General features: G+C 41.0%; 1 protein-coding gene across 1 annotated transcript in view; it reads left to right on the plus strand.

Moving 5' to 3' along the window:
- The window catches only part of KDM5B (lysine demethylase 5B), a 58,125-nt gene that overhangs the window by 29,485 nt on the left and 4,669 nt on the right, over nucleotides 1-23,971 (plus strand). The window contains exons 10-23 of the mRNA XM_059831354.1: nucleotides 12-170; nucleotides 617-798; nucleotides 3,676-3,838; nucleotides 4,838-4,957; nucleotides 6,681-6,875; nucleotides 7,288-7,469; nucleotides 8,089-8,213; nucleotides 8,536-8,686; nucleotides 12,356-12,470; nucleotides 14,488-14,843; nucleotides 16,013-16,151; nucleotides 18,826-19,005; nucleotides 19,865-20,023; nucleotides 21,891-22,376. Of these exons, the coding sequence (XP_059687337.1) occupies nucleotides 12-170; nucleotides 617-798; nucleotides 3,676-3,838; nucleotides 4,838-4,957; nucleotides 6,681-6,875; nucleotides 7,288-7,469; nucleotides 8,089-8,213; nucleotides 8,536-8,686; nucleotides 12,356-12,470; nucleotides 14,488-14,843; nucleotides 16,013-16,151; nucleotides 18,826-19,005; nucleotides 19,865-20,023; nucleotides 21,891-22,376 (2,712 nt within the window). The remainder of the gene's footprint in view (nucleotides 1-11; nucleotides 171-616; nucleotides 799-3,675; nucleotides 3,839-4,837; nucleotides 4,958-6,680; nucleotides 6,876-7,287; nucleotides 7,470-8,088; nucleotides 8,214-8,535; nucleotides 8,687-12,355; nucleotides 12,471-14,487; nucleotides 14,844-16,012; nucleotides 16,152-18,825; nucleotides 19,006-19,864; nucleotides 20,024-21,890; nucleotides 22,377-23,971) is intronic.

The raw sequence follows: 23,971 nt of genomic DNA on the forward strand, positions 1-23,971 counted from the left end.
GTCATACCTAGATGGTCCCTACCGAGCTGGTTGAGAAAGAATTCTGGAGACTTGTTAGTACCATTGAAGAGGATGTGACAGTAGAATATGGAGCTGATATTGCTTCAAAGGAATTTGGCAGTGGCTTCCCAGTTAGGGGTGGGAAATTTAAAGTTAGACCGGAAGAAGAGGTAGGTCTTTATTAGTTTACTGTGTATGTTTGTACTGCAGTTCTTCATTAAATAAGTCTCTTTGGTTTAAAGCACAATAATGGAACTGGGTTGCAAAGTGTGTGTTTTATGTATCTGGCACAGTATTTGAAGAGGAGAATTACATCAGAGTTTTGAACAAATAAAATTTGCTGTGATCAGACATTAAAAGCCACAGGTTTATCCTAGAAGTTAATAAATAACTTCCAAACTAAAAAAAGAGGTCTCATTTTAACAAAGTAGGTCAGATAAGGTTTGTGAAAGGTGCAAAGACAATGGAGGTTTTGTTCTTTGATTCATTGACCTGTTTCTGATATTTTTCAGTTGGAAAAATGCTTTTCTTCTGTTGCTTTTTTGGCAGTTTTAGCTTCTTGGGGTTTTTTTACTTCCTGTTGTATAAACCTGTGACTGTTCTGTTCAATTTTCAGGAATACCTTGATAGTGGCTGGAATTTAAACAACATGCCTGTGATGGAGCAGTCTGTTCTTGCTCACATCACTGCAGACATATGTGGAATGAAATTACCCTGGCTATACGTAGGAATGTGCTTTTCTTCATTTTGTTGGCATATAGAAGACCACTGGAGCTATTCAATTAACTATCTGCATTGGTGAGTTTGAGGAATAAGCTCAGCCTGAGAAGCAATCTCTCTTTCATTCCCCCTTCCCCTTTTTAATTAGAGGACTAAAACCAGATTCATAGAGTTCAGGCCAGAATAACCCTTGCAATCCTGTAGCAGCAGGGTTAAATCTGACATAGTGCGATTCCTGCGTTGATTTGCTTTTGGACAAGAGGTCATATTTTGGAAAGAGACATCCATTCCCAGTTTTAAAAAATTCATGAAAGATGCAGCAGATACTCCATCAAATGTTTTATTATGTTCAATGTAAAACTAAAAACCATGCAAGTTTTTTTTAAAAATCATCTAGCTTCAACTAACAATCTTAAGATCCTGCATATTTTTTTGTCTGTTAGATAGATCATTCTATCATAAATCCTCTCATCAAGCAAACACTTGTCAGCTGTAATCAGGACAGATCTTTGCCATCTCTTTGATATTCTAAATAGATTGAAGTTCTTAAACTTCTCACCTTACAACAGCTTTTCTAGGGTTTGAATTATTCTGGTCACTCTTCCTGAAACCTGTCAAGCTCCTTCCCTTTCCTTGTTCACGTAAGTATTACAGCAGAAGGGTAAAAGCACATCCTGGTTACTTTTCAGTAGGTCATCTTTTTGGTCAGATATTCAGTTTTGCTGCTCCTTGAAGTAGCTGCTGCTGTAGCACAGTCCAAGTTGTCAGTGACTTAATTCACTTGCTTTTTTAGTACTTCTTGACATTTGCTGAAACATTTGTTTTAATAGGCTAAGTAAACAAGTGATCAAGATTACATTGTAAAAATTATCTTCCTTGTTATTTGCTGCTTTTTTTTCTGTTTGTGTGTCTGGGTCTTCAGTCGGACTGAAACTGTGGGAAAGAGGTTTTTTTGTTTGCAATAGAAACGTCATTTCTTCTAGGAGACCTTCCCTCGTTATTGTTGGAATGGCATTATGTGCTGCATAATTTGTCCCAAATTGCATTGGTGTTTGCAGTCAAGGCCAGAAAGATATGTAAGTGTATATGTGCACGCACATGTACAGACATTCGCAGACACACGTGAAAGTAGCCCTGCCTGCTTTTAATTTAGTTCTCCTCCAGCATGAATGTCCTTGATGTCTTTTCATTTGCAGATATTCTTCTGTATTTCCATTCAACTTAAAGGTTTATATCTGGATTTTTTAGCCTATTCGAGAGCAATGTGTAGTTGAGGTTAATACTGTTCTCGGCCAGAGGAGTCAATCTAAATGACCTGCTGCTGAAGAGACAATCCTCCAAACTCTGAAAAGACTTCAGAAGGCAGGACTCGTTCTTGTGCAGTACTAGGGATGGAATGCCCATCTTCAGCGTTCCCATGTGCTTGTATCCTGGTACGGTATTTTGAGCCAATAGTCCCAAGTGAACAAGGCTACAGCAGCAGACCTTTTGTAGGGTTGAAGGCAATAGATTTCTTGCATGACTCTAAATCCTGTGTTAATTCTGGAAATGGTAAAAGGAGAAAAACCAAATCTTTGCTTCTAAAGATGCTTGCAAATAAATCAATGAGATGGTAATTCTTCCTCTGACCAGGACTGACATCATTGATGCTAGTATTTCTAAAGGCAGGAATGTGGAGCTGTCAGGTAGCAGCGCAGAAAGAACTGTCACCTTCATCCGTTCTGCGGCTTGGTGCCTTCATAGGGCTGACTACCTTAATACATCCGTCAGAATTGTATCTTTCTCCGCTATCTGTTCTCCTGAACTCCAGAGACTCCTGGTACCAGTATCCTTGTCCAAGTTTAGCATAGTACATAACTGCTGTCATCCATTCCTTGGCACTGACACGTATCAAGGAGCAGAATAGTTGACTAACCCAGTATTGGGTCAGGACACAGTATAGTTTTTAGTTGCATCTGTGGCTGGTCTTCATGAATTCATAGAACAGCTTCAAGATGATGACCAGGTCCGAGGCTGCCTTGTCATTTAGCACTGCATAATAATGACTTTACTTGTGCTACTCCTTGTGATGTTGATGTAACTGCCCTTCCACAGTCTCCCCCGCTACCTGTCCTCTTCACCGTGACAGAGGTGCTGTTTGAGCACAGGAATAAATTCCTAGGTACGAGGGATATGTGTCTTGAGTCATACTTCACTGTTTTCTTCTGGAATTGCTTTATGATTTGTGAAAAATAAGAATAGTGTTGGGTCAGCTTTACTCTGACAGCTCTTCAGGAGTCTTGGGAGAAAGAGATTTGTCTGTTACCTTCTCTTCTAAATACCTTTTCTAACGTTCTTCTTTATAAGGGATTGAAAGGCGTTTTCATCTTTGTGGTGCAGTGAGCCAGCTTCATGGTAAACCTGAAACAATGCCTATTGGAACACAGAGGCATAACCTTGATTTTTCTCAGCTGGTTTGCATTGGGTTAAACTGTTGCTAAAAGTTCTTACTCTGGATATGTATTTTTTTTTCCCTTGATGTCTTTTGTGTCTCTTATAGTTGTGTAATTTGGAAGTTTAATTTCTACTTACTATATGTTGCTTTTATGGCAATTATGCACAAGACAAGAAAGAACTGGCTTTGGTTGTTAGATCCAAGAGGGAGTTTGTGTTCATGGTAAAAGACAAAGAGCTTAGATTTTGAAGTTGTGCTGGAATCAGCAGAACTTCCCTGAGGACTTCTTCAATCTTTTTTCCCCCAGAACATTTTACGTATGTGCTCAGAAATGTAGGCAGTTAAGAACTTAGGTCTGGAGGAGGGACCTGCATAAAATGTGAAGGTTCAGAAAGATACATAATCTTTGCATTCCTTCCTCGTGATATACCCTTCTTTTGACATGGTGTATTTTAAAGCAGAAGACTGAAAATGTAACTTACAAGATTGCTTATATTTAACTTTTTTTAATAATCTTGCAGGGGGGAGCCTAAAACGTGGTATGGAGCCCCTGGGTATGCAGCTGAACAGCTGGAGGATGTAATGAAGAAGCTTGCTCCAGAGCTATTTGAATCTCAGCCAGATCTCTTGCACCAACTTGTCACCATAATGAACCCGAATACTTTGATGGCCCACGGAGTGCCTGTATGTGCTACTCCCCCAAACCCAACCCTCTTTGATTTGCACCGAATTTTACTTCAAAGCTGATAATTTAAGCCACTTCTATTACAGAGATGGTGTGGTAGTTTCCATGGGTGTTGTATCTTCCTTGTCTAGTATAATGTGCCAGTATGAACAGATGGGCAATGGAATCATTGCTTTTGGAACTGCCTGGCAAACCCTCCCCTGGAGATCCACCTTAGTGTATTTCTGTATCTCAGCTGGAAAGTTTAGTTCCAACCTTTGAAACAATGGCAGGAGCTCTTCCTATGTCTGTCTAATCAGATGCAATTTTTTTTTTTTGGCATAGAGTTTCTAGCAAGGGGCCAAAACCCATTCCTCCTTTATTTGTCATCCACATCCTCTTATTTTTCCTGGATAAGTTCTTAGGTATTTAAAAACATTTTTCATCAGTTTCCATCATATTCCATACTAGATTATTCATGGGAATTATGTCCCTTTACAACTTAATTAGCTTTTGACTAGCTGACCTTGGGACTTAAAGGAAAATCTGGAAAACGTGGCAAAATTTGTGGTGGCTACTACACTGTGAGACACTCCAAAATTGAAAGATGCAGGAAGACCTGCCTGCTCTCATGCTGGTTTTCTAGCACCAAAAGTATTAGATTTACAGCAGTATGAACTTCTGAGTAGGTTCCAAATTCCTCTTCCCCTTCAGCTACAGGTTGAAGAGAGCCTTGTCTGTACTTCACTTGTATAACTGTCAACAGAGCTCACAAAGTGCAAAAGGCACAGACAGCTGACTTAAAATGGCTTGGAGTGCAGGCATGGCTGAATGAAACCCCTTTGCTTTCTAGGTTTTTATATGAGAAGTTACCAAATGCCAGTTGTAATTCTTGGGCTTATGTTTTAAACCTATCCAAAATCATCATAGAAGTTACTAGGAATTGGAAATCCATATTCTCTTCACAGCCTTCAGTTCTGTTTAGGTTTGACCTAACGCTTGTCTGTCTTTTCTCTTAGGTTTATCGAACCAACCAGTGTGCTGGAGAGTTTGTGATCACCTTTCCAAGAGCTTATCACAGTGGCTTCAATCAGGGATTCAATTTTGCTGAAGCTGTGAACTTCTGCACAGTTGATTGGGTATGTTCCAAAACCAGTTTTTCATAAAGTGTGCAGTTCCAAAGTTGTTCCTAGCTAATGTAGAGCTCTAATATTTCACTGCCGATGGACAAATCTAGTCCACGGATCAGGAGGAGCCTGTTACTGAAAGCATAATGTTTTGCTGAAGGTATTTCTTTTGCATAGTGAACTGTGGGCTTTCTCTGGTTCCTAAGGTTCGGTTTGAAATTATACGTTAGGGCTGATGTACCTTTTACAGCAGGAGGTAGGCAAGGTCCTGTGCGTGCTTAGAATATGAGAAGCACCAGTGCTGCTAGAATCTACTCCTTTTGTGTCCCCAAATTCCATTCAAATTGTCAAGAGCTGGAATGAAATTTTTCTGTTTATTGCACTGGGAATTCTCCAAGTTGCTTTCTACAGCTGATAAACAAACCAAGCTTGGACGACTTTTCTACTTTAGCTTCTGTGATTAAATCGGATGATACATTTAACACACGTTAAGAACAGTTAAAGGCTTTGATAGTCCTTTTGGGGGGGGGGGGAGGGAATAATAATTGCATCTGATGCAAGTACATCCTCTTGGATAGCAGAGGTGCTGTAAGTTTTTAGGGAAGAATACCTTAACAAGAAGGGAACAGAAAGTTTTAATGTTCAAACAGAAGGTTTACAGACCAGTACTTTATTCCCAGTAAGCTTCACTCAGCTCATTGAAACAACAGAGATAGTCACACATTACAATTACTAGGTCATAGTAATTTATTAAGGTTTTTTGTCTTTTTTTAAATAAAAACAAATGGAGGATAGTTGCTCCAAAGTTACAAGTCATTATTTCTCCTTCCCAGCAGATTTCTCAGACACATAGTGTGGCCTGATCTCAGAAAGATCCTTTGAAGCTACTGATACCTCAAATTACTCCTCATTTTCTCCCCCAAAAAAGGTCTTAGCCCATCTAAAAATATTGCTAGATTTAAAAAACTTACAAGTAGGAGATGACTAAAATGGGAGGAAAGCTCTCTGCATTGTGACTGTGTTTTTATGTTGGTTGGTTTGGTTTTGTTTTTCCTCTTGTCCTTGCATGAATTTTGTACTGGACTCCAACATGTAACCTTATTGTAACCTGAACATCGCTATCCGCCTGGCCAGTGACAGCCTTAAAATAAAGCTATGAGTAACGTGCCCAGCTCATAATGAATTGTTTGCTCTGCCCAGGGTAGTTAGGGACTTCTATGGTTCATGGAGTCAGCAATTTCTCATGCTGCAGCACAGTTCATGTCCTACATAAACCAGCCATATAATTTGAGCAGAAGGTCCACCGTGCCCTGCAACCTGCCTTTGACGGGGCATCCCTCGAGTGGTAAGAATAGGGCAAGCGTACGTACTCTTCCCTTTGACACTTCCCCAGCCTCTGTGTATTTCTAGCTTGGGTCTTCCTGAGCCTGCAGTGGTTTAGTGATTTAGTTACCCCTAATTATGGTTTCTTCTAGATGGTTCACTGGGGGAATGCACTTAACTAAACAACTTGCATCCACAGTGTCCACTGTGAAGGAGTTATAAGCAGTCCTGGTTTACAAGAACGCAGGATCTTGATTTCTCTAGTTTTACATTCTGAATTGTGAATATTGTTGCTAGAATGATTTGTCTTGGCCTTTCCTTTGGATAGTTTTTAGTTAGTCGCATAAAAAGTTAGTATCTTAATGTAATTTTCAAAATTAACTCTTCATTTATTTAATGTTTTTCAATGCAGCTACCACTGGGTCGCCAATGTGTGGAACATTACCGCCTGCTAAACCGTTACTGTGTGTTTTCTCACGATGAGATGATCTGTAAAATGGCTTCCAAAGCAGATATTCTTGATGTTGTGGTAGCATCTACGGTTCAGAAAGACATGGCTATTATGATTGAAGATGAGAAGAGGTTACGTGAGAAGGTTGATAAACTGGTGAGTTGTAGGAAATAATATTATAATGAATGAAGGAACATTTGAAACAGGAGTGTGAAAGGCATGCTGGGACTGTCCTGTGTTGTCAGCAGCTTAGTGCTACGTAGCACCTTCCTGAGTAGCATTGCTGATTTCAGAGGACTACTTGGGTACAGAATCGTTTATCATGAATCTTGTTTTAGCACCTGCCCATTAATATTGTTCAGAATGTCTCTTTTAAAATAATATTTGTTCTTCTAGTAATTTAGTCAGGATAGCTGATTTTTCATTAACCAAAGTTTCTGTCTACCTGGTTTTAATATCTTATGTCTAAACTTCATCATTCCTTCGATAAATTTAGCTTCTGATGCTTTAGCTGGGAATAATCACCTCTTCGTTAGACTTTGAAGTGATGTGACGTACTCTTTTGCAGGGGGTGACTGACTCGGAGAGAGTGGCTTTTGAGCTGTTGCCTGATGATGAGCGACAGTGCTTGAAGTGTAAAACCACCTGTTTCATGTCTGCTGTTTCTTGTCCATGTAAACCTGGATTACTGGTATGCTTGTACCACGTGGAGGATCTCTGTTCCTGTCCCACCTACAAATATAAGCTGGGGTAAGCTTTAGATAGCAAATAACCCTGTGTTCTGGAGATACTTATTTTATGTGTAGATACTGCAGTTTGATAATCTAGTGCCTACTCTGTTTTGCCAGTGGTGCTAGTTTCGGTATTCTGTTTCTCTCAGTCCTTTGCAAATACAGTGCCCCCAAAACAAAGTGCCTTTTTTGTGCTCATATACAAAGACTCTTTCTTTTCAGCATTCAGCTCTTCTTGCTCTATAAAGGCAAAAATTGCTGGATAAGTTAGTTTGCTTTTTTATTTATAGCAACAAGGTCATCATCCCTTACATCCAGTCCTTGCCGAGTCATACTTTTTTGCTTTTGTTAGCTTTCCTTCCTGTTGTCATCTTTTCTTTCCTCTTGTTTGTTACATCTTTGTCCTACATGAATGTAGCTTGTCCTAAGACAATTTCACAGTTGCTTCAACTGTAACGTTGAAATTGCTTTTTGAAGCAATTGCAACATTGAAATTTTCTTAGGAGGAATTATATAACTGGGGGCATAGTAGATCATTTCTGTGTTGTATAGACCAACAGATCTTGATGCCCCTCCCTTCCACCCTCCTGCTCCCCCCCAGTTTTTGCTGAAGAGTTTGAATTATGTGCTACTTGTAGGTACCGCTACACCCTGGAGGAACTCTATCCAATGATGAACGCGCTAAAGATGCGTGCGGAATCATACAACGAATGGGCTTCCAATGTTAACGAAGCTCTGGAGGCAAAAATTAACAACAAAAGAAGTAAGTATCTTACCTTTTGTCTACAACACAATTTTAAATGGCTAATTTTTCAGGTTTTCATTTCTGAAACTTAGCAACTTTTGTCTTATGTGACGATCAAAGGAAATCATATATAGTTTCATGTGTTAAAGTAAATATTTTGGCTGTTACAGTCCCAGAGATTATGCTAAACTGTCTCTGTGTGAGAAGATTGTTAATCACTTTGACAAAAAATATAACTGAAGTTGAAATAGAAATATATTTAATGTGTTGTGTTATTCAGTCTTACCATTTCAAATCCATCACACAGGGACTTTTGTTAACATAGTGTCTTTCCCAAAAGGTCTCATCAGTTTTAAGGCTTTGATAGAAGAATCGGAAATGAAAAAGTTTCCAGACAATGATCTACTGCGACATCTCAGACTGGTTACACAGGATGCAGACAAATGTGCCTCAGTTGCACAGCAGCTTCTTAATGGCAAAAGACAAACCAGGTAAATGTTACTATATGTGTTTGCAACAAAATTGAGTCACTGAAGATAGATGCCAGTGGCCAGTGATAGATGCCAGTGTTCTGTAAGACTTAAAAATGAAAGTAATCTTTTTGTCTTCTCAAGAGAGCCATCTTTTACAGGGAGATTCACCTTTCCTGCATGTAGTAAGTTAAACATCCTGAGCTTTCAATCTCTTCTTCCTCTCTGTTTGACAGTTGGGCAGTAAATTCATTCTGACATTCCCCGAAAGGAAAAATCGGTGTGGTATTTCCAAACAAAGCAACACCCAAAAAGATACAGTCCACTTTTCTTCATGCCATGGGGACTGGAAATCTGTCAGTGGTGCATATGTCATTATAGTCATTACACTTTATGCCTTGTGCAAAAATAAAGTGTCTTAACTTCCTGAGCTGGTGACGATGGGAATACTGTATGAGATCTCTGAAAAATACTTGCTCTTTCTTTGGCAGCACTTATGTTAAATCTTTTAGACAGGTTATTTGCTTGAGGAATTTGAAGATAGGGCAGTGTTTGGGTAATACATTCTTTGTGGACTGGATTTCTGCCTCCCTGGTCCTGCTAGCACTTTCTATGTCTGAAATGAGCTGAAAGGAGTCAGAAGATCCAGCAGAACAAGGTCAGGTCTCCTCATTGCATCAGTTTGTGACTGTATCAATGTATTAGCCTTTCTCTTGGGGATCACAAATTACCAATACTGTTGCAGATTCTCCACCCAGACTTGCCATGGCTGTATCTAGTCTCGTGGGATGGTCGGTTTCTAAGAGAATCTTGGGTTTATATATGTGGAGGACAATATTGCTCAAGTGCAACCATCTTAATAGCATGGAGTACTTCAGGAAAAACTGTTTCTCTCTTTTCCCATCTGGACAACTTTCATCTCTCTCTGCTGCTTTGAACAATGTGGTGTTTGTCCAAGCAGTTCCTCTTTGTGCTGGTATAACTGCCCGTGTGTGGTTTCTGCATGTTGCCTGCTTCAGCAGGTATCTTGTAGCTTGTCTCTCCCTGTGTTCTTGCAGTACTTTAAAGGCTGACTTTGAGGGATTTTGGCAGCAAAATACTCAACTACTATTTAGAAATTTTTTTTGTAGCTGCAGTTTCCTTTCCTAGTCGTCCTTGTGTAAGTCTTTGTAGCAAGGACTTGATAAAAATTAAACTTCACTGTCTTGCAAACACAAGAGGATGAAGCCTCTGTCACAGCAATGTAAAAATATTACAACAGGAAATGAAAAATTCAGCACTCCAACAGACACAATTTCTGCCAGATAGGTAATTTCCAACCCAGAGGTTCATGGCATAGTTATCAAAGGATTTATCCACTCCTCTTCTTCCTTCATTTAGTGTTGCACCATCTCTTCTCATTCTGGCATTCCCAGTCTGTTTGTTCTCCCATCCTTGGTATTTGCTTAGGTCTCCTGATGATGAGCTTGAAGTAGCAGCCGGGCACTTTCCAGCTGTTCGGTGCCAGGCGAGCTCTTCCGAGAGTCTTTCCTGCTCTTAACACGGGCCTGACTTTGCTTGGCCTGGAAAGAGTGGGGAGCAATTTTTATCTTCATCTCCTTGACTAGGTCTGTTCTTTTGTCACCGTGATAGTGTATCAGCCATTCTCACAGCTGTACTTGCCAGCTCCTTCAGCATTACAGGCTGTGGTGAATAATCCTCCCAGTCTTGCACCACACAGGATCAAGGCAGTGCTTGGATTGCGTTTCTCATTTGCTCCAAAGTGTTTTTACCCCTTCTCTCACTATCTCTCCTTTGAGCTTTTTGTGGCATATTTCTGGGAGAAGTCCACTTGCATGTCCTCATAATTAAGAGTTTTATAAACCCATGTTATTTGATTAAAAAGAAGGGAATAATCTGCTTAAAATCTTAATGCATGTTATATCAAATACAGTTTTATCTACTTGAAGTTCACATATCTGCAGGATGTTGGGCAGCCTTCATCACGCTGACTGCCTTGTATTGGTTATGCAGGATTGTGGATTCTGCCTGAAGTTTTTCGTACTTTTGACAAACTTTCCTTTATGGACTGAGCATTTTGTTCTAATCGTCAGTTTGGAAGAGTCATGCAGTAGACTTGACTGGAAAGGTTATCCCTGTTAATCGGGGTAGTCAGTGATACTCAAGGATTTCCTCCAGTATAGTATACACAACAGTTCCTGGAGAGAGAAGACCAGGGTAGATGATAAATATTCTCTGAGAGTAAATCCTGTGACTCTCGCTCAGTCTTCTCTGTAGTACCAGAAGATGCGCAGACGGTCTGTACTTCTCGGTTTCCTTTGGTTCTTACGGCGGTGGGTGACCAAGCAGTCCTAACAGATGCTGTTTGGAGGATTGTTCTGTGAACCGCTATCTGAATTGGGCCAAAGGACAGTGTAGCCCTTGTTCCTCTCTTCACTAGCATGTAGATGATAGTGGAAGGGAACAGTGTGACAGCAGGGCAAGTGTAAAGGGATGTTCTCACTATCCATTCCCTTCCTTCTCCAGGCCTCATGGTACCTTTTCTGCTTCTTAGAGTCTCCAAGAGTTTAGAGACCTTGTGCTTAGAGATCTTTGTGCTTAATAACCTTCGATGGATGTGGGCTTTTCTTCCGTGAATGCCTTTTTTTTTTAGGCTCATGTAATGTCTGGTTATCAAAAACATCTTGTGACAGTCAGTTTTGCAATTTAGATTAGGTATGTATGAGTGCGTGTGGATGTATATATACATAAATATTTATTTATTTTAAAAACTTGTGCCTTTTCCTGGAAGATATTGCAGAACTTCCACAAAAAATAGTAAAACGTTGTAGACCATAAAACAGCCTGTGTTGTACCTGAGACTTTGAATTCATTTTATTGTTCAGCTTACTATGGATTTTGGAACTCCCAATGTGATCTTGCATATCCTTTAAAAATACCTATTTTTAACATAGAATGGTAAATTGAAATTTATTTTATAGTGTTCACATTCCACTCATGCTGGCATATCCTGCTGCGATGTTGTTTTACTCTTTTGTTTAAATGACACATTGTGGATTAAATTGGAGCCAGCATTGTAAGAGATTTCTTTCCTTTTCTGTTCAGGATTCTCAGACCTAGTTAATATTGGCTTGAGTTTAAGAGAGGTTTTTAATATTAGCCAATTTGTTAACACTTATAAGCCACTCATTTGAGACAAAGCTTTTAGATAAAAATGAAAATGATGATTTCAGCGTAAAGAGGATTTTTCAGAAGTGCCTACATGACCTGTGAATATAAAACCCATTCAAAATTGGGATTTGTTCTCTTTTGGTATGGGCATGGGGAGAGCTTACCACAATAGCTATTGCAACATAACTGAATAGTTTATCCACAATTGCTTTGTGCTCTGGAAAAAAGCCTAATTTTATTCCATAATAACCAGTGCTCTTCCAAGGCTGAGTAGTTGTTCCAGAATACTGTTCAGTATGAAAGAGTATTTTCAACAATAGTTTATTCTGCTATAGCTGACTGAAGTTCTCCCATGTATGTAAGCCCTAGAGCTCTAGGCTGCTTGGATGCTTTTGAATATTCTATTATCTGTCAGTAAAGTTTGACTTACAAGAAATCATAAGCAGATTTTTCTGAAGTTTAGATTTGATTCTGTCTTTTTACTGGCATCCAACAAAGTTGAATTGTGTGTAATTGCAGGTACCGCTCGGGAGGAGGAAAGTGTCAAAATCAGCTGACTGTGAATGAGCTCCGGCTGTTCGTGAGGCAGCTGTACGCTCTACCCTGCGTCCTCAGTCAGACGCCATTACTGAAGGTAACTTGGAAAATTCTAGGAACAAGAGCATTTGTAACAGTGATGTATTTGCACTGCATTCATCTCCTATTGTACTATTTGCTCCAAGAATAAATACCTTTAAACTGGCAGGCCTGGGCAACTTGTGCACATGAGTTGCTTAAGAACAGAGCTCTCTGACCTGCTGGTCTTCGTTGTCAGCGGATTTTATACTACAAAGGGGAATCAAAATGTTAATGTTGTACAAAGTAATGCAAAAGAAGCAGCAGGATGACCTGGGTAACTACAGATCTAAAGTTTGGGGTCAGTTAACTAGTCTCCTGAAGAGTGAAGCCAGATTTATCTGAGAATATTCAAAACTCCATAACGCTCTGCGTGACAGTTCTCCCATTCACATCACTTTCCTTCTTTGTTAATCCAGAATCAGCTTTCTCATAGTCTTGTAATTAGATACCTCCTTGTGCTATCCACCCACGTTCAGGAAACGACACAGATAACCCTAGCCAAAGCTACCAGCCTGGGCTACCTAAATACTTGTTCTAGCAGAGTACCTGCTGCTGACGGTGAGTTGCATCACTTTGTCTCCCACGACCATCAGCTCGTGCTGATTATTTGCTCAACAGATGATCGGCCCTCAGACAAGTTGGAAGTAATTCAAGATTTGGTTTCAGAATTTGCCAAAATGTTGCAAATCACACTGAGGTGTAATTAAAAAAAATAGTTCTGGGCAGCTGCAATATCTGTCTTAAAGGAGAATGGCTTTGCATGTTTGAGACTCTTAGAACCAGGAGATGCAGTGGCCAGCTCCTGAACCATCTCCTAAGTGTCCACACAAGGCTGAGAGACCAGACAGTATCATGTAACTGTTTGAATCAGAATAGACCAGTTCAACCCAGCTTTATGACTATTGCTCTTAAAGCTCTATCAGGTCTGGAATGTGTGAATCAGACTTATGTAATCCTATTTACAGTTATTTGTTTATAGCATTGTAACTCTGAAGTTATCTAACTATTTAAAAAGCAGAAGTTCAGAAATGCCAGACATGCAAACAATTCTTCTCCATCTGGCGTTCTTGAACAGGGAAATATCAAACACATATGGTCAGGGTATTCTTTTATATCCTTCTCAACAATCCTAAGTTATATGTAGTCATGCAAATTAGGCTGTTAATATAAGTGACAAACAGTTACTGGATATTGGGTCACAATTTAATATATCTCTGAAAAGGCTTTATTCCTTTATGGGTGAGATGGCCTACCCTGGCAAACAACCTCATTAGCAAAATACCAAGATATCAGCTGTGAAGGAAGAACTTACTGCTGGAATAGCATTTCAGCCAGTACTAGAAGTAGTAGGCAGGATGGCTAGATACAGAATAATTCCAGCCTTCGCAGTGAGATTACTCTGGCTGTCCATTTTCCTGGGTGAAGTGCAAACAGCCACAGAGGTACCTTTTTGGGGTAATAAGCTGTTGAACATATGGAGAGAGAGAAGGTGTTGCGCTGCATGAAAGAGTAAAATGCCTCTGGCTTACTGGGACTGTGTGCTCAGCTCAGAATCCTTAACAATGCAGCAGAAATGAACCCCAGAAGCTCCATGCCCTTCCCACCTTTCTTCAAAGCCTTCTTAAGATTAACCTTGCTGTTCTTCAGCCGCCTTAATAATTCCAGAACAAAGCCAGAAAACAGCGCTGATGGGACACTTAAAATTTCCCTTTAGATCCTTTCTATTCTTCCGAGACCTCTTTTTGACACCTGTCTCTTAGTTCAAAGGAGTTCAGAGTGGAATTCCCTTGTGCTGTGATCCTCAAGCTGGTGGACACATTATGTGTGAGGAGATGTTGATACATACATTATGTGTTGAAGATGCACTATTGAAGCATTCCAAATGTCATGATAATTTGCCGTGCACGTTGTGTGCATTGCAACGTGGTGTTTGCCAGGAAGCTTTACACTTAATGTTTAAGCTTACACTTAAATGTTTAAGAGATTTGGCAGTGGGTTTTCTTCTGATTTATTGTTGCGTTTGTGTATTTCAGGATCTTCTTGATCGTGTGGAAGCTTTTCAACAGCAAAGCCAAAAACTCCTTTCTGAAGAAATGCCTAGTGCTGCAGAACTTCAGGAGCTGTTGGATGTCAGCTTTGACTTTGACGTTGATCTACCCCAACTGGCTGAAATGCGGATACGTCTGGAACAGGCACGCTGGCTCGAGGATGTGCAGCTGGCTTCCTCAGACCAAAACTCTCTTACTCTAGATGACATGAGACGTCTTATAGACTCAGGTGTTGGACTTGCTCCCTACCCAGCGGTTGAGAAAGCGATGGCAAAGCTGCAGGAGCTCCTTACTGTATCTGAACACTGGGATGACAAAGCCAGAAATCTGATAAAGGCCAGGTAGAACCTGAATCTTAGTGTTGCATTTTGTAGTTCCATGAGCTGTTTAAGATGGAAATAGTTGGCTTTACTTCTGAAGGGGCTCTCTTTTGTTCATCCAGTTCACAACACGAAGACAAAACTTGTGCCATCCAGAAGGGAAGGGGATGGAGAAGGGCGATGAGTGACTGAGTGATTTTAGACGTTGGTGTTGGCTTGCAGTGTTTGTGGTGCTCCACTATCATTGTGCAAGTTCTCCTTTCGCCACAAGGAAGGGGTTTGAGACACCTCTTCCTTCCTTTCTACCTTCTTCTGTCCCCCAGTGTCAGACTGGAGGATGCATGTCCAGATGGAGCTTAGATATATACCACCAACTGGTAAAATTTTATTATATGAACTATTTCTAACATTGGGGAGATTTTTCCAGATCAGTTGGTGCAGGGGAGAAGGAAATAAGCCAAATACATCCTTACTGAGAAAAATTTTCTTGCTCATTGCTTTGACCTTCTGATTTATAAAGTAAAAGCGGGGAGAGCATAGTCTACTTAAAGTTTAGAAAGGTGGCACAAACTTGTATGCAAGGTTTCTTCCCTCAGGATTCCTGATTTTTAAATTTTTTTTTTTTAGATTTTTCCCTCAGCCTCATAATTATGAAAGCATTTCAGCGTTTCTTACTTCTTAGTAACCATAGTATTTTAAAATTATAACTTCATAGCGCACAAAACTGGAATAAGCTTGGCTTTACCCTCCAAAATAGAGATGCAGTTGAGTTTGATTCTGATGTTTTAGAAAAGTACAAATTGTGAAATACGGAAAAGCCATCTCCGCTTTTTTAACCTGCTAGTGTGGCATCTCTTAGTTGGTACTATTTTGAGGTTCAAGGAGGATCCAAGGGTCTATCATTCAAAAGTTAATGAATGTTGAATATCCCTTAAGCCCAAGTGTGTAAATATTGAAAAAATAGATAACAGATTCCTTAATATTTGTAGCATTCCTAGTAGCTGTCTATAGCAAGTAAACCTCTGAAAGCATACCTGCGTTACTAACGCCCTGGTTGTACAGTACGCATCTCTAGTACTGGACTTAATGTCATTATTTGGTGGAACCCTTTGGTTTTAATAAGCCAAATGAGTAGAAGAGCCCCAGTTGTATTGCAGTGTTTTACATTCTGAGATGTTTTGTTTATATAGACCACGGCAGTCACTGAGCAGTCTCGTAGCAGCAGTGAAAGAAATAGAGGAGATCCCAGCCTATCTCCCAAACGGTGCCGCGCTGAAAGACGCGGTGCAGAAGGCCAAAGACTGGCTGCAGGAAGTGGAAGCTCTGCAGGTACGTAAACGGCGCTCTTGGCTGCTTGGCGAGTGGCAGTACCCGCTGTCAGGCTGACAGACCCACGCTGCACTCTGTTGTGTGCACTTGGTGCTCAGCATCCCACTGAATTAAGAATGCTTAATCTATAGCATCTATTGCCTTAGACGTGGTGCAGTTACGGGCTGATGAGTGCTGTTGGTTTTACCTGTTTCTGGACCTGATTTGTATTCCTTCACTTCTGCTGTTAACTGGCTGCAATAAAATCTGTAAAGGAGCTATTACCAAAAATCTAAAGTTAAAAAGATATTATACTATGGAGCTTTACCTTAAGGTAAATTTTGCTCAGTCACTGGTGACAATGATCATATTTTTGTGTACCATTCTGCAGATGAAAGAAAAATACTGTCTTTGTAGTAATCTTATGAAGATCACTTTCTTGTTAAATAAGGTTAACCGTTTTGCATGCTAGTGGAAGTCATTTTGCTAAGATGCTCCAACCACTGTCCTAACTTGAAGGAATATGTCTTATTTCCGGAGAGTGCTTTCATAACACCAGCAAGCTAAAGAAAAGCTACACTGTAAAAGATGATCATCGTCTTTCTGCACTCCTGTACACACAGGATGGAGCAGGTGACATAGTCAAAATTCTGCTTGCTGACTCTTGAATAAACAAATCCCCTAAAATATTTTAAGCCACCAACAATATCTTTTCATTTGCTTGGCTAAACAAATAATTTTCCTCTAGCATCTTCTAAAAAGACCTCTAAGATTTCCTGATCTAGGAATATTCCTGATCAGACAAGTGTCCTGCCCTTGTGTTTTCTCCAGTTTTGAATGTACCTTGCTGGAGCATGCCTCACGTCCTGTACTGCAGGTAACGTCTCGCCCAGACCTGATGGTACAAGGATATTCATACTTACTGGTCTTGGAATCGCCTCTTCTGAGGCTCCATAGACTTCATTTGCTGTTTCCACAGCTGTATCATTAGTGATACTTCAGACATCCTGTGACTGAGAGGTATTTCCTCATTTGTTAACCACTAAGCATGGCCAATCTCAAGGCTGTTTCTTGTTCTATTCCTGTATGGTTGGCCTTTGATTTCACAGATTAAAATACTTGTAATGTTGTTGTCGTTCTGTTGGAATTTTGAGGTGGAAGTTACTTGGTTTCCTCCTCTTCTTTCCCTTGTCTCTTCATCCTCTTCCATTTTTTGAGGCTCCTTCCAGCTTTGTGTGATTTCTATTTCCATGTTCGCAGTCTGAAATAAGTCGTCAACTGAGCACAAAGCTGATGGCAGAGATTGAAAACCAGAGTCTTCTAAACAAAATGATCGGTGCAGGTTTTCACCTTGGCTTCTAGCACTTCCCACTTGAATCTTTTTTTTTTTTTAACATTTCAGACCATTTCATTTGTGGACCCAGTTTCCTTTCCTATATTTTTAGGTTCTTTGCTTCTTTTACAGTTCAATGGCAGCTTAACTCTCCTCTCTTCTCACTTTCCGCTTCCCCTCTTTTGTTAGCACAACTGCTGGGGCAGCCAGACACCGGGCTGTTTCAAGCCTAAGTGAGTAATCGTAGCCTGGGCCGACTCTTTGAAGTGGTTCATGGCTCAGCCTCGCAAGTACTCTTGCGAGGGGTCAGTGGGACTGCACAGATCAGGAAGGGGTGGGACTGGGGTAGCCCTGATTTTGATATAAGTTGCCAAATATTTTCTTAAATTTTCGTTTGTTCCTCTGTTTTTTCCATGAAGTGAGCTGTGATCTGACTAACTAGTATTTTCAGGTCTATCTGAACTAAGTTTTTTTGAGTCAAGAAGCTTTTATGTAAAAAAATTAGTTGTCCTGGGCTTTAAAATATTGAAGGAACAAAGTTCATGTAATAGTAACTTTTGAGGGCTGTCTTGAAGAGGACTTAAGTGAATTGTTCTTGGCATTTGCCAATTTCATGTTTTGGATTCTGAAATTCTGCCTACTGCATAAGGAAAAATGTGCCTGTGTGTGCCAAGAATTTTTGCTGTAGTTCTGTGAAGGTTTTAGTAAATGCCTGCAGTCGTCATGACTTGCAGGAAGTTCTTGGTGTCAGTACTTTGAGGTTTGCTGCTGGAGATGTTGGGGTTGTTCTGGATGAATAGTTCTCAAGTCCCACATCGCTGCCTATTTTAGAAATTACCTCTCAGTGCAGCTTTACTGCTGGACCTCTTGCAACTGGGCTGCCTTTGGTGTCAGCTGCTAAGTGGATGAACAGAGCTCGCTTTCAATCGGCGAGTTGGATACTTGAGATGGTTCCTTGCTCTTGGCGTGCCGGGGACTGGGTTAGACTTGCCTTCTGGGTCTATTTAAAAATTATTTTGATTTTCTGCTGTGAATGCAGATTGTTAGATTGGTAGTCTGCTTATATTGTTGACAGTCTCTCTTTTTTGTTTTTTTTTTTTTTTTTTAAAACTGTTATTTGGTGAGTGTATTCCCCCCCCCCCCCCCCCCCCCAAGTGTTCTATTAGTTTTGTCTGTGTACTTAATGACCAGAGCATGAGAATCACAAATGTTGGAATAACAGCTATGGAAGTCACTGACGTGTCTAAGCAGTAAATTCTTTTTTACAAGCTCTACCTTCAGTTAATCTAAATAACTTGCTGTGATTCATGGAAGTGGTATGTCTTATAGACATCAAGCATTTTTTAATTTATAATCTGACAGGTTGGAGGACGTGTGCCTGTGCTGGACACACTAGTGGAACTTGTCACAAGAGGTCGATCTATTCCAGTGCATCTGGACTACCTGCCAAGGCTGGAGTCCTTGGTGTCAGAAGTTCAAGCATGGAAGGAGTGTGCAGCTAACACATTTCTGTGTGAGAACTCTCCTTATTCTCTTCTGGAGGTAAGAGATGTCAGCCCTGGATCTCTAAGACCACCACTAGTACCGCAGCAAAGTGGTATGAATCTCTAAGATCGCCATTCATACCATGTACCACATCTGAGTTACAGTATTAGCTCATGAAATAGCAGTAAATATTAAGTATATTTGCAAAATTGTTTTAGGATTATATTACTTATTTTAATGTAGTTTTTATTAGATTGACCTATGCTTTTAATGATAATTTTAAGCTTTTAAAATGATTAAGATTTAGCTATACTTTCTCTATCCTTTTAATCAGCGGCTAACGAGAGCATGCCGTGTCACAGTCTGACATTTTCAGTATGAATATGGGAATACTGATGTCCGGCTGGAGCGCGGGTTCATACCTGCTTCAGCCGCCTCAGCGTGGTGACAGCCAGACCGTATGGTTGGGCTGCGGTAAGGGAGAGGCTGTAGCTGTCCCGTGTCAACACCTGCAGCTCTTGAGCAATCCACACTCTCTGGTGTACGCTGAGCCCCTCTCACCCCAGCCCTCTTCTCCATTAGGGCAGACGGGAATGCAGGGCAGCCCCTGGAATCCTCTATTGTTTTCCAGGGCTTGCAGCTTAAATTGCATGGAGGCTATTCAGTGTATCAGCTGTCTCTGTATAGCAGCAATCTAAATGAAACATGGAGGTGTTTGCGGTCTGCCTGTTTTATAAAATTGAATTTTTAACTTTCCAGCTCTCCCCATTTTCCAGATAACCTCATCCCAGTCCCCCAAATCTTTGATGGAAAAACACTGCAGGAATCCCTGCTCTAACCAGTTGTGTGTGGCTGTGTTAGGGCAGGACAAATGCACTAAAAATGTTGCAGACAATACTGCTTTTCTGTCCATCAGGTGTTATGTCCCCGATGTGATATTGGAATGCTGAATCTGAAGAGAAAGCAGAAGAAGTTGAAGGAGCCAGTGCCAAGTGGGAAGAAGAAAAGCACTAAGCTAGAGACTCTGAGCGACTTAGAAAGAGCTCTCTCCGAGAGCAAAGATACTGCATCTGCGGTATGTGGTTTAAGATTTTTTTCGAACTGGAATTTCTTCTAAGTTCTTCGAGTCTTTGTTTATGTTTGCCTCTCATGCAGGTGTGTTATCTTCCACCCTCTTTTCTACTTGCTCTGCTGTTCTGCAGAAGGACTTCCAGGACTGTGATTTCTGTGCTTGCTTCAGACTTCCCAAAATCACCCTTAGGGGAAAAAAATGTGTGTTGTCTTCTGTGCATGCAGTAGCCTTACAGTTTGCCAGGCAATGCCCATAGCCTAACAAAGCATAGGAAAATAAAAAATTGAGACCTATTTCCCCCACCATAACAAAACCTTATTAAAGATAGGGTTTTCCCAAAGAACACAATAACTCAATACCATTTATAATTAAAACAAACACCGTAAATAATTAAAGAAAACCTCATGCATTATGAAGTCAGTAAAACACTAGTTCTGGATGGAGCAGACTTAGTCACTGGTAGTAAAGCGCTTCATCCCAAAAGACCTATTTCACAGCCTCCACTGCGGTCAGATTAAACAATGTCCCATGATTAATGAGGAGGCCTGTGTGAGCAGTAGACTGATTTGGTAGGGTTTGAATATAATTGCCCCTTTAGGTGTGGGACGTCTAAAGTTTTAAGCTATGGCAACTACTGGAAACCTGTACGTTTAGTGCTTTGGTTTTGGCCTCCCTTGTCCGGAAATCCAGACTTACAGCCTGCGTCCCTGGGAGTGCTGTAAGGAGAAGAGACTGGGTCTTCTGCTCCACACACCCTTCTCCTCTTTTGAGTAGATAATCTCTCGTTAACGGTTGGGGTATTGAGAGAGAAGGATACTCACATGGACTGCGCCCAGGAAAATGCATTCATTCAGTGTGCCAGGTTTTGCTTCTGACACATGAGGGGAGAAAGGATCTTACAGTGGAGGGTTTTTTTCTGGGTGGTTTGGGTACTTTCACAACCCAGCGCTGTAGCTGCAGAGCTCAGCACCTGTGTGTATGTCATGAGTGCTGTGCCCGAGACTCCTACTGCCTGTGCTGGCCACAGCTGTCTAAATTTTGCATAGCTTGTTTTTCTCTTGTCATCACACTTCAAAGCCATGGTGTTTGAAATAACTGTTTTGTATATATTTATAAACCCTCCTGTATACATTTATTTTTATATACATAATAAAATGCATAGAATTTACTAGTTGCAGCTGCTACTAATAGCAATATATTTCAGTTTAATAAAGGCTATCTTTAATAGCAGATAATGCTAAAGATTCCTTTAAAAAAAAAAGGATCACAAGCAGGTGTAGAAAAGGCAAACAACGCATTCAGGAGTACACCTGAATTTCACTTGGTGTTTGCAAACCCCAGAGCGAGTACGTAGGTCAGGATACGGCCCTGTGCACTTGACTGTGTGCAGGGTGGGTGTCAGAGATGCGTTAGTGTTTCTGAAAACTGCCCAGATGTGTTTTAAGATTATACAGAGTCAGACTATATATTTGAGAGAGATGTTCATAGAGAAGGACCAGCAAGCCAAATCTGCACTTGTTTCAGAATTTAAGCTGCTTTAATGAAGGTAAGGTTTCTGTAGTACAAAACATGAAGGATTCAGAACAGAGAGGAAGGGATTTAAGAGGTTGTTTTTGCAAGGGAATAAGCTTTTTATCTCTGGGCATGATGAGAAAACAGAAGAAAGCTGAAGTCACGTTGCTGCACATTCTTATAACTGCTTTGCTTCAGATACTCAAAGCCCTGAAGGCATACCGGGGTGAGGAGCTTCTCAACGATCTGAAATACTCGGTGGCATATGTGAAGGGTGTGATTGTGCAGAGGTCAGCCTGTTTCTAATGAGTCATGTTCCTTTGGAGATTACATCCCTTTCTTTTGAACTCCCTTTTAGATGGCTACACTTGGGGAAGCCCGATTAAAGGAGATGGAAGCGTTGCGTTCTCTGCGAGCAGCAAACGAAGTGAAGGTGCTGTCTAGTGAAGAGGACGCCGAACTGAAAGTCTGTCTGTGCCAGAAGGAGCCGGCTGCTCCGATGATACAGTGTGAACTCTGCAGAGGGTTCTTCCACACCGGCTGTGTTTCAGTGCCCAACGTTTTGCAGGGACCTCGTGTGTGGCTCTGTCCACACTGTCATCGATCAGAAAAGCCTCCTTTAGAAAAGATCTTACCATTGCTGGCCTCCTTGCAGCGTATCCGTGTGAGGCTTCCTGAGGGGGATGCCTTACGGTACATGATCGAGAGAACTGTGAACTGGCAGCACAGAGCACAACAAATGTTATATTCAGGGAATCTAAAACTTATACAAGACAAAGTTGGCTCAGGATTATTGTACAACAGATGGCAAGGTACAGCAGGCCAATTGCCAGAGACAAACAAGGTGAGGCTGAGCTGCTTCTGGGTGTCCTGGCGGTGGGTGGTGGGTGGTCCGCAAGAACAGTCTGTAACACCTCTCTGGGTTTTGGGTTCGTTGTATCTGCATACAGATATGGGCAAGGCAGATTGTTTATGCGTCACTTTACAGATATAAGGAGTTCGGGCTCTGCCTTGAGGGTTAGCCAGGATGTGCGTGCCCTCCAGCAACAGCTCCGTGTTCTTCTTCTGCTGGAGTCCTGGGAACAATTTCTCCTAAAGGGCCTATTTTCCCTTCTGCTCCTCCCAGCTCCTACGCTTTAATGTGACACTATTAACGACAGAGTTGCTGAAGCTATTGTTTCTAGAGTACTTAGTATTCAATTAGTCTTTCTGTTCTGTTCTTACAAGTATTTCAATATAGTTTTAAGTGCTGAGAATTAGTAACAGAGGCACAAACTGTCCAGTGTGTTACCAGCTTAGCTCTCAGATGAGATTCTTTTCAACAGGGTATCGTCATCTGTTACTGCCCCTTCTTCTCCGTATCACTTACGCTAGAACTCCCAAGCTGAATATTTTGCTAATATTACGGAGTTAAGCTACAGCAACTGTTTCAGGTGTGGTCATGAGGGAGTTTCAGACTTCCTCCAGTAAAGATCTTTTGGCAAAAAGCACAGGGAAAATGGGGAAGTGGCTTAAGCATTTCTAGTTTTCCTGAGATAATAAATGCAGAAAAAATCTGAAATACAAACTCTGTGCAGCATAAAGAACATAAAACATCCCAAAATGAAATGCACACCATAAAGAACGTAAAACATCACAAAACGAAGTGCGCTCTGTTACTTTTTGATTGAAACACCTTAGTTTTTGCTAGTCCAACCCTGTTACAGTTAGTCTGTGCGTTTGTGTTTTCACTCTCAGTTTTGTTAAAACAAAATGTGCCACGCACGCTTGAAGATGTATTGTAGCTGCTTCTCTGGTAACTCACTATACCAAGTTGCCCGTGCAGACCAAATTTTTCAAATAGGCAAGCCTAGTTTTAGAAATTAAAACTGTGTTTAGGCATCTAAGAAGTTTTCTGATAATTTAGGTTTGAAAGTATCTTTTTACTAGATGAACTTGTATAGTTGGAAAAAACTGGGCAAGATTTTGGGCGTATAAGTTGATGTTTGGGCCAGAAATGGAAACAGTAAGCTTAGTTTTATTAGCACTGTTTTATTAGCTCAGCGTGGTACCAGGGGGTTCCTCCGACCTCAAAGCAGTCTAACCATTTTTGTGTGGTCTGGAGCTCAAGTCAGCAAACCTCCCAAATCAAGGTAACTCTAGCAGAGCTAGTTCAGGTCCTCGTGACCCTATTTCCCAAATCGGAAGTCTCTGGGAAGCTCAGTGGAAGAACATCTGACCATGAGCGTCAGCTTGGGCCCCTCGCTGTGCCTGAGCTAAAGAGCTGCCTGGAGCCAGGGGTACCGAGGGCAGGTCAGAGGTGGCCTCCAGAGCCATCTTGGCACAGGCGCTGAGCTAAAACTTTGGTCCTGATGGATTTGAGGTGGTTTTTTGGTGAATCCAGTGTCTCAGCATTGCTCTCCTGTCCTGGAACAATTTTGTTTTCCCTGTTACCTGGGG

This window comes from Gavia stellata, chromosome 30 (assembly GCF_030936135.1).
Source record: "Gavia stellata isolate bGavSte3 chromosome 30, bGavSte3.hap2, whole genome shotgun sequence".
NCBI classification, from domain to species: domain Eukaryota; kingdom Metazoa; phylum Chordata; class Aves; order Gaviiformes; family Gaviidae; genus Gavia; species Gavia stellata.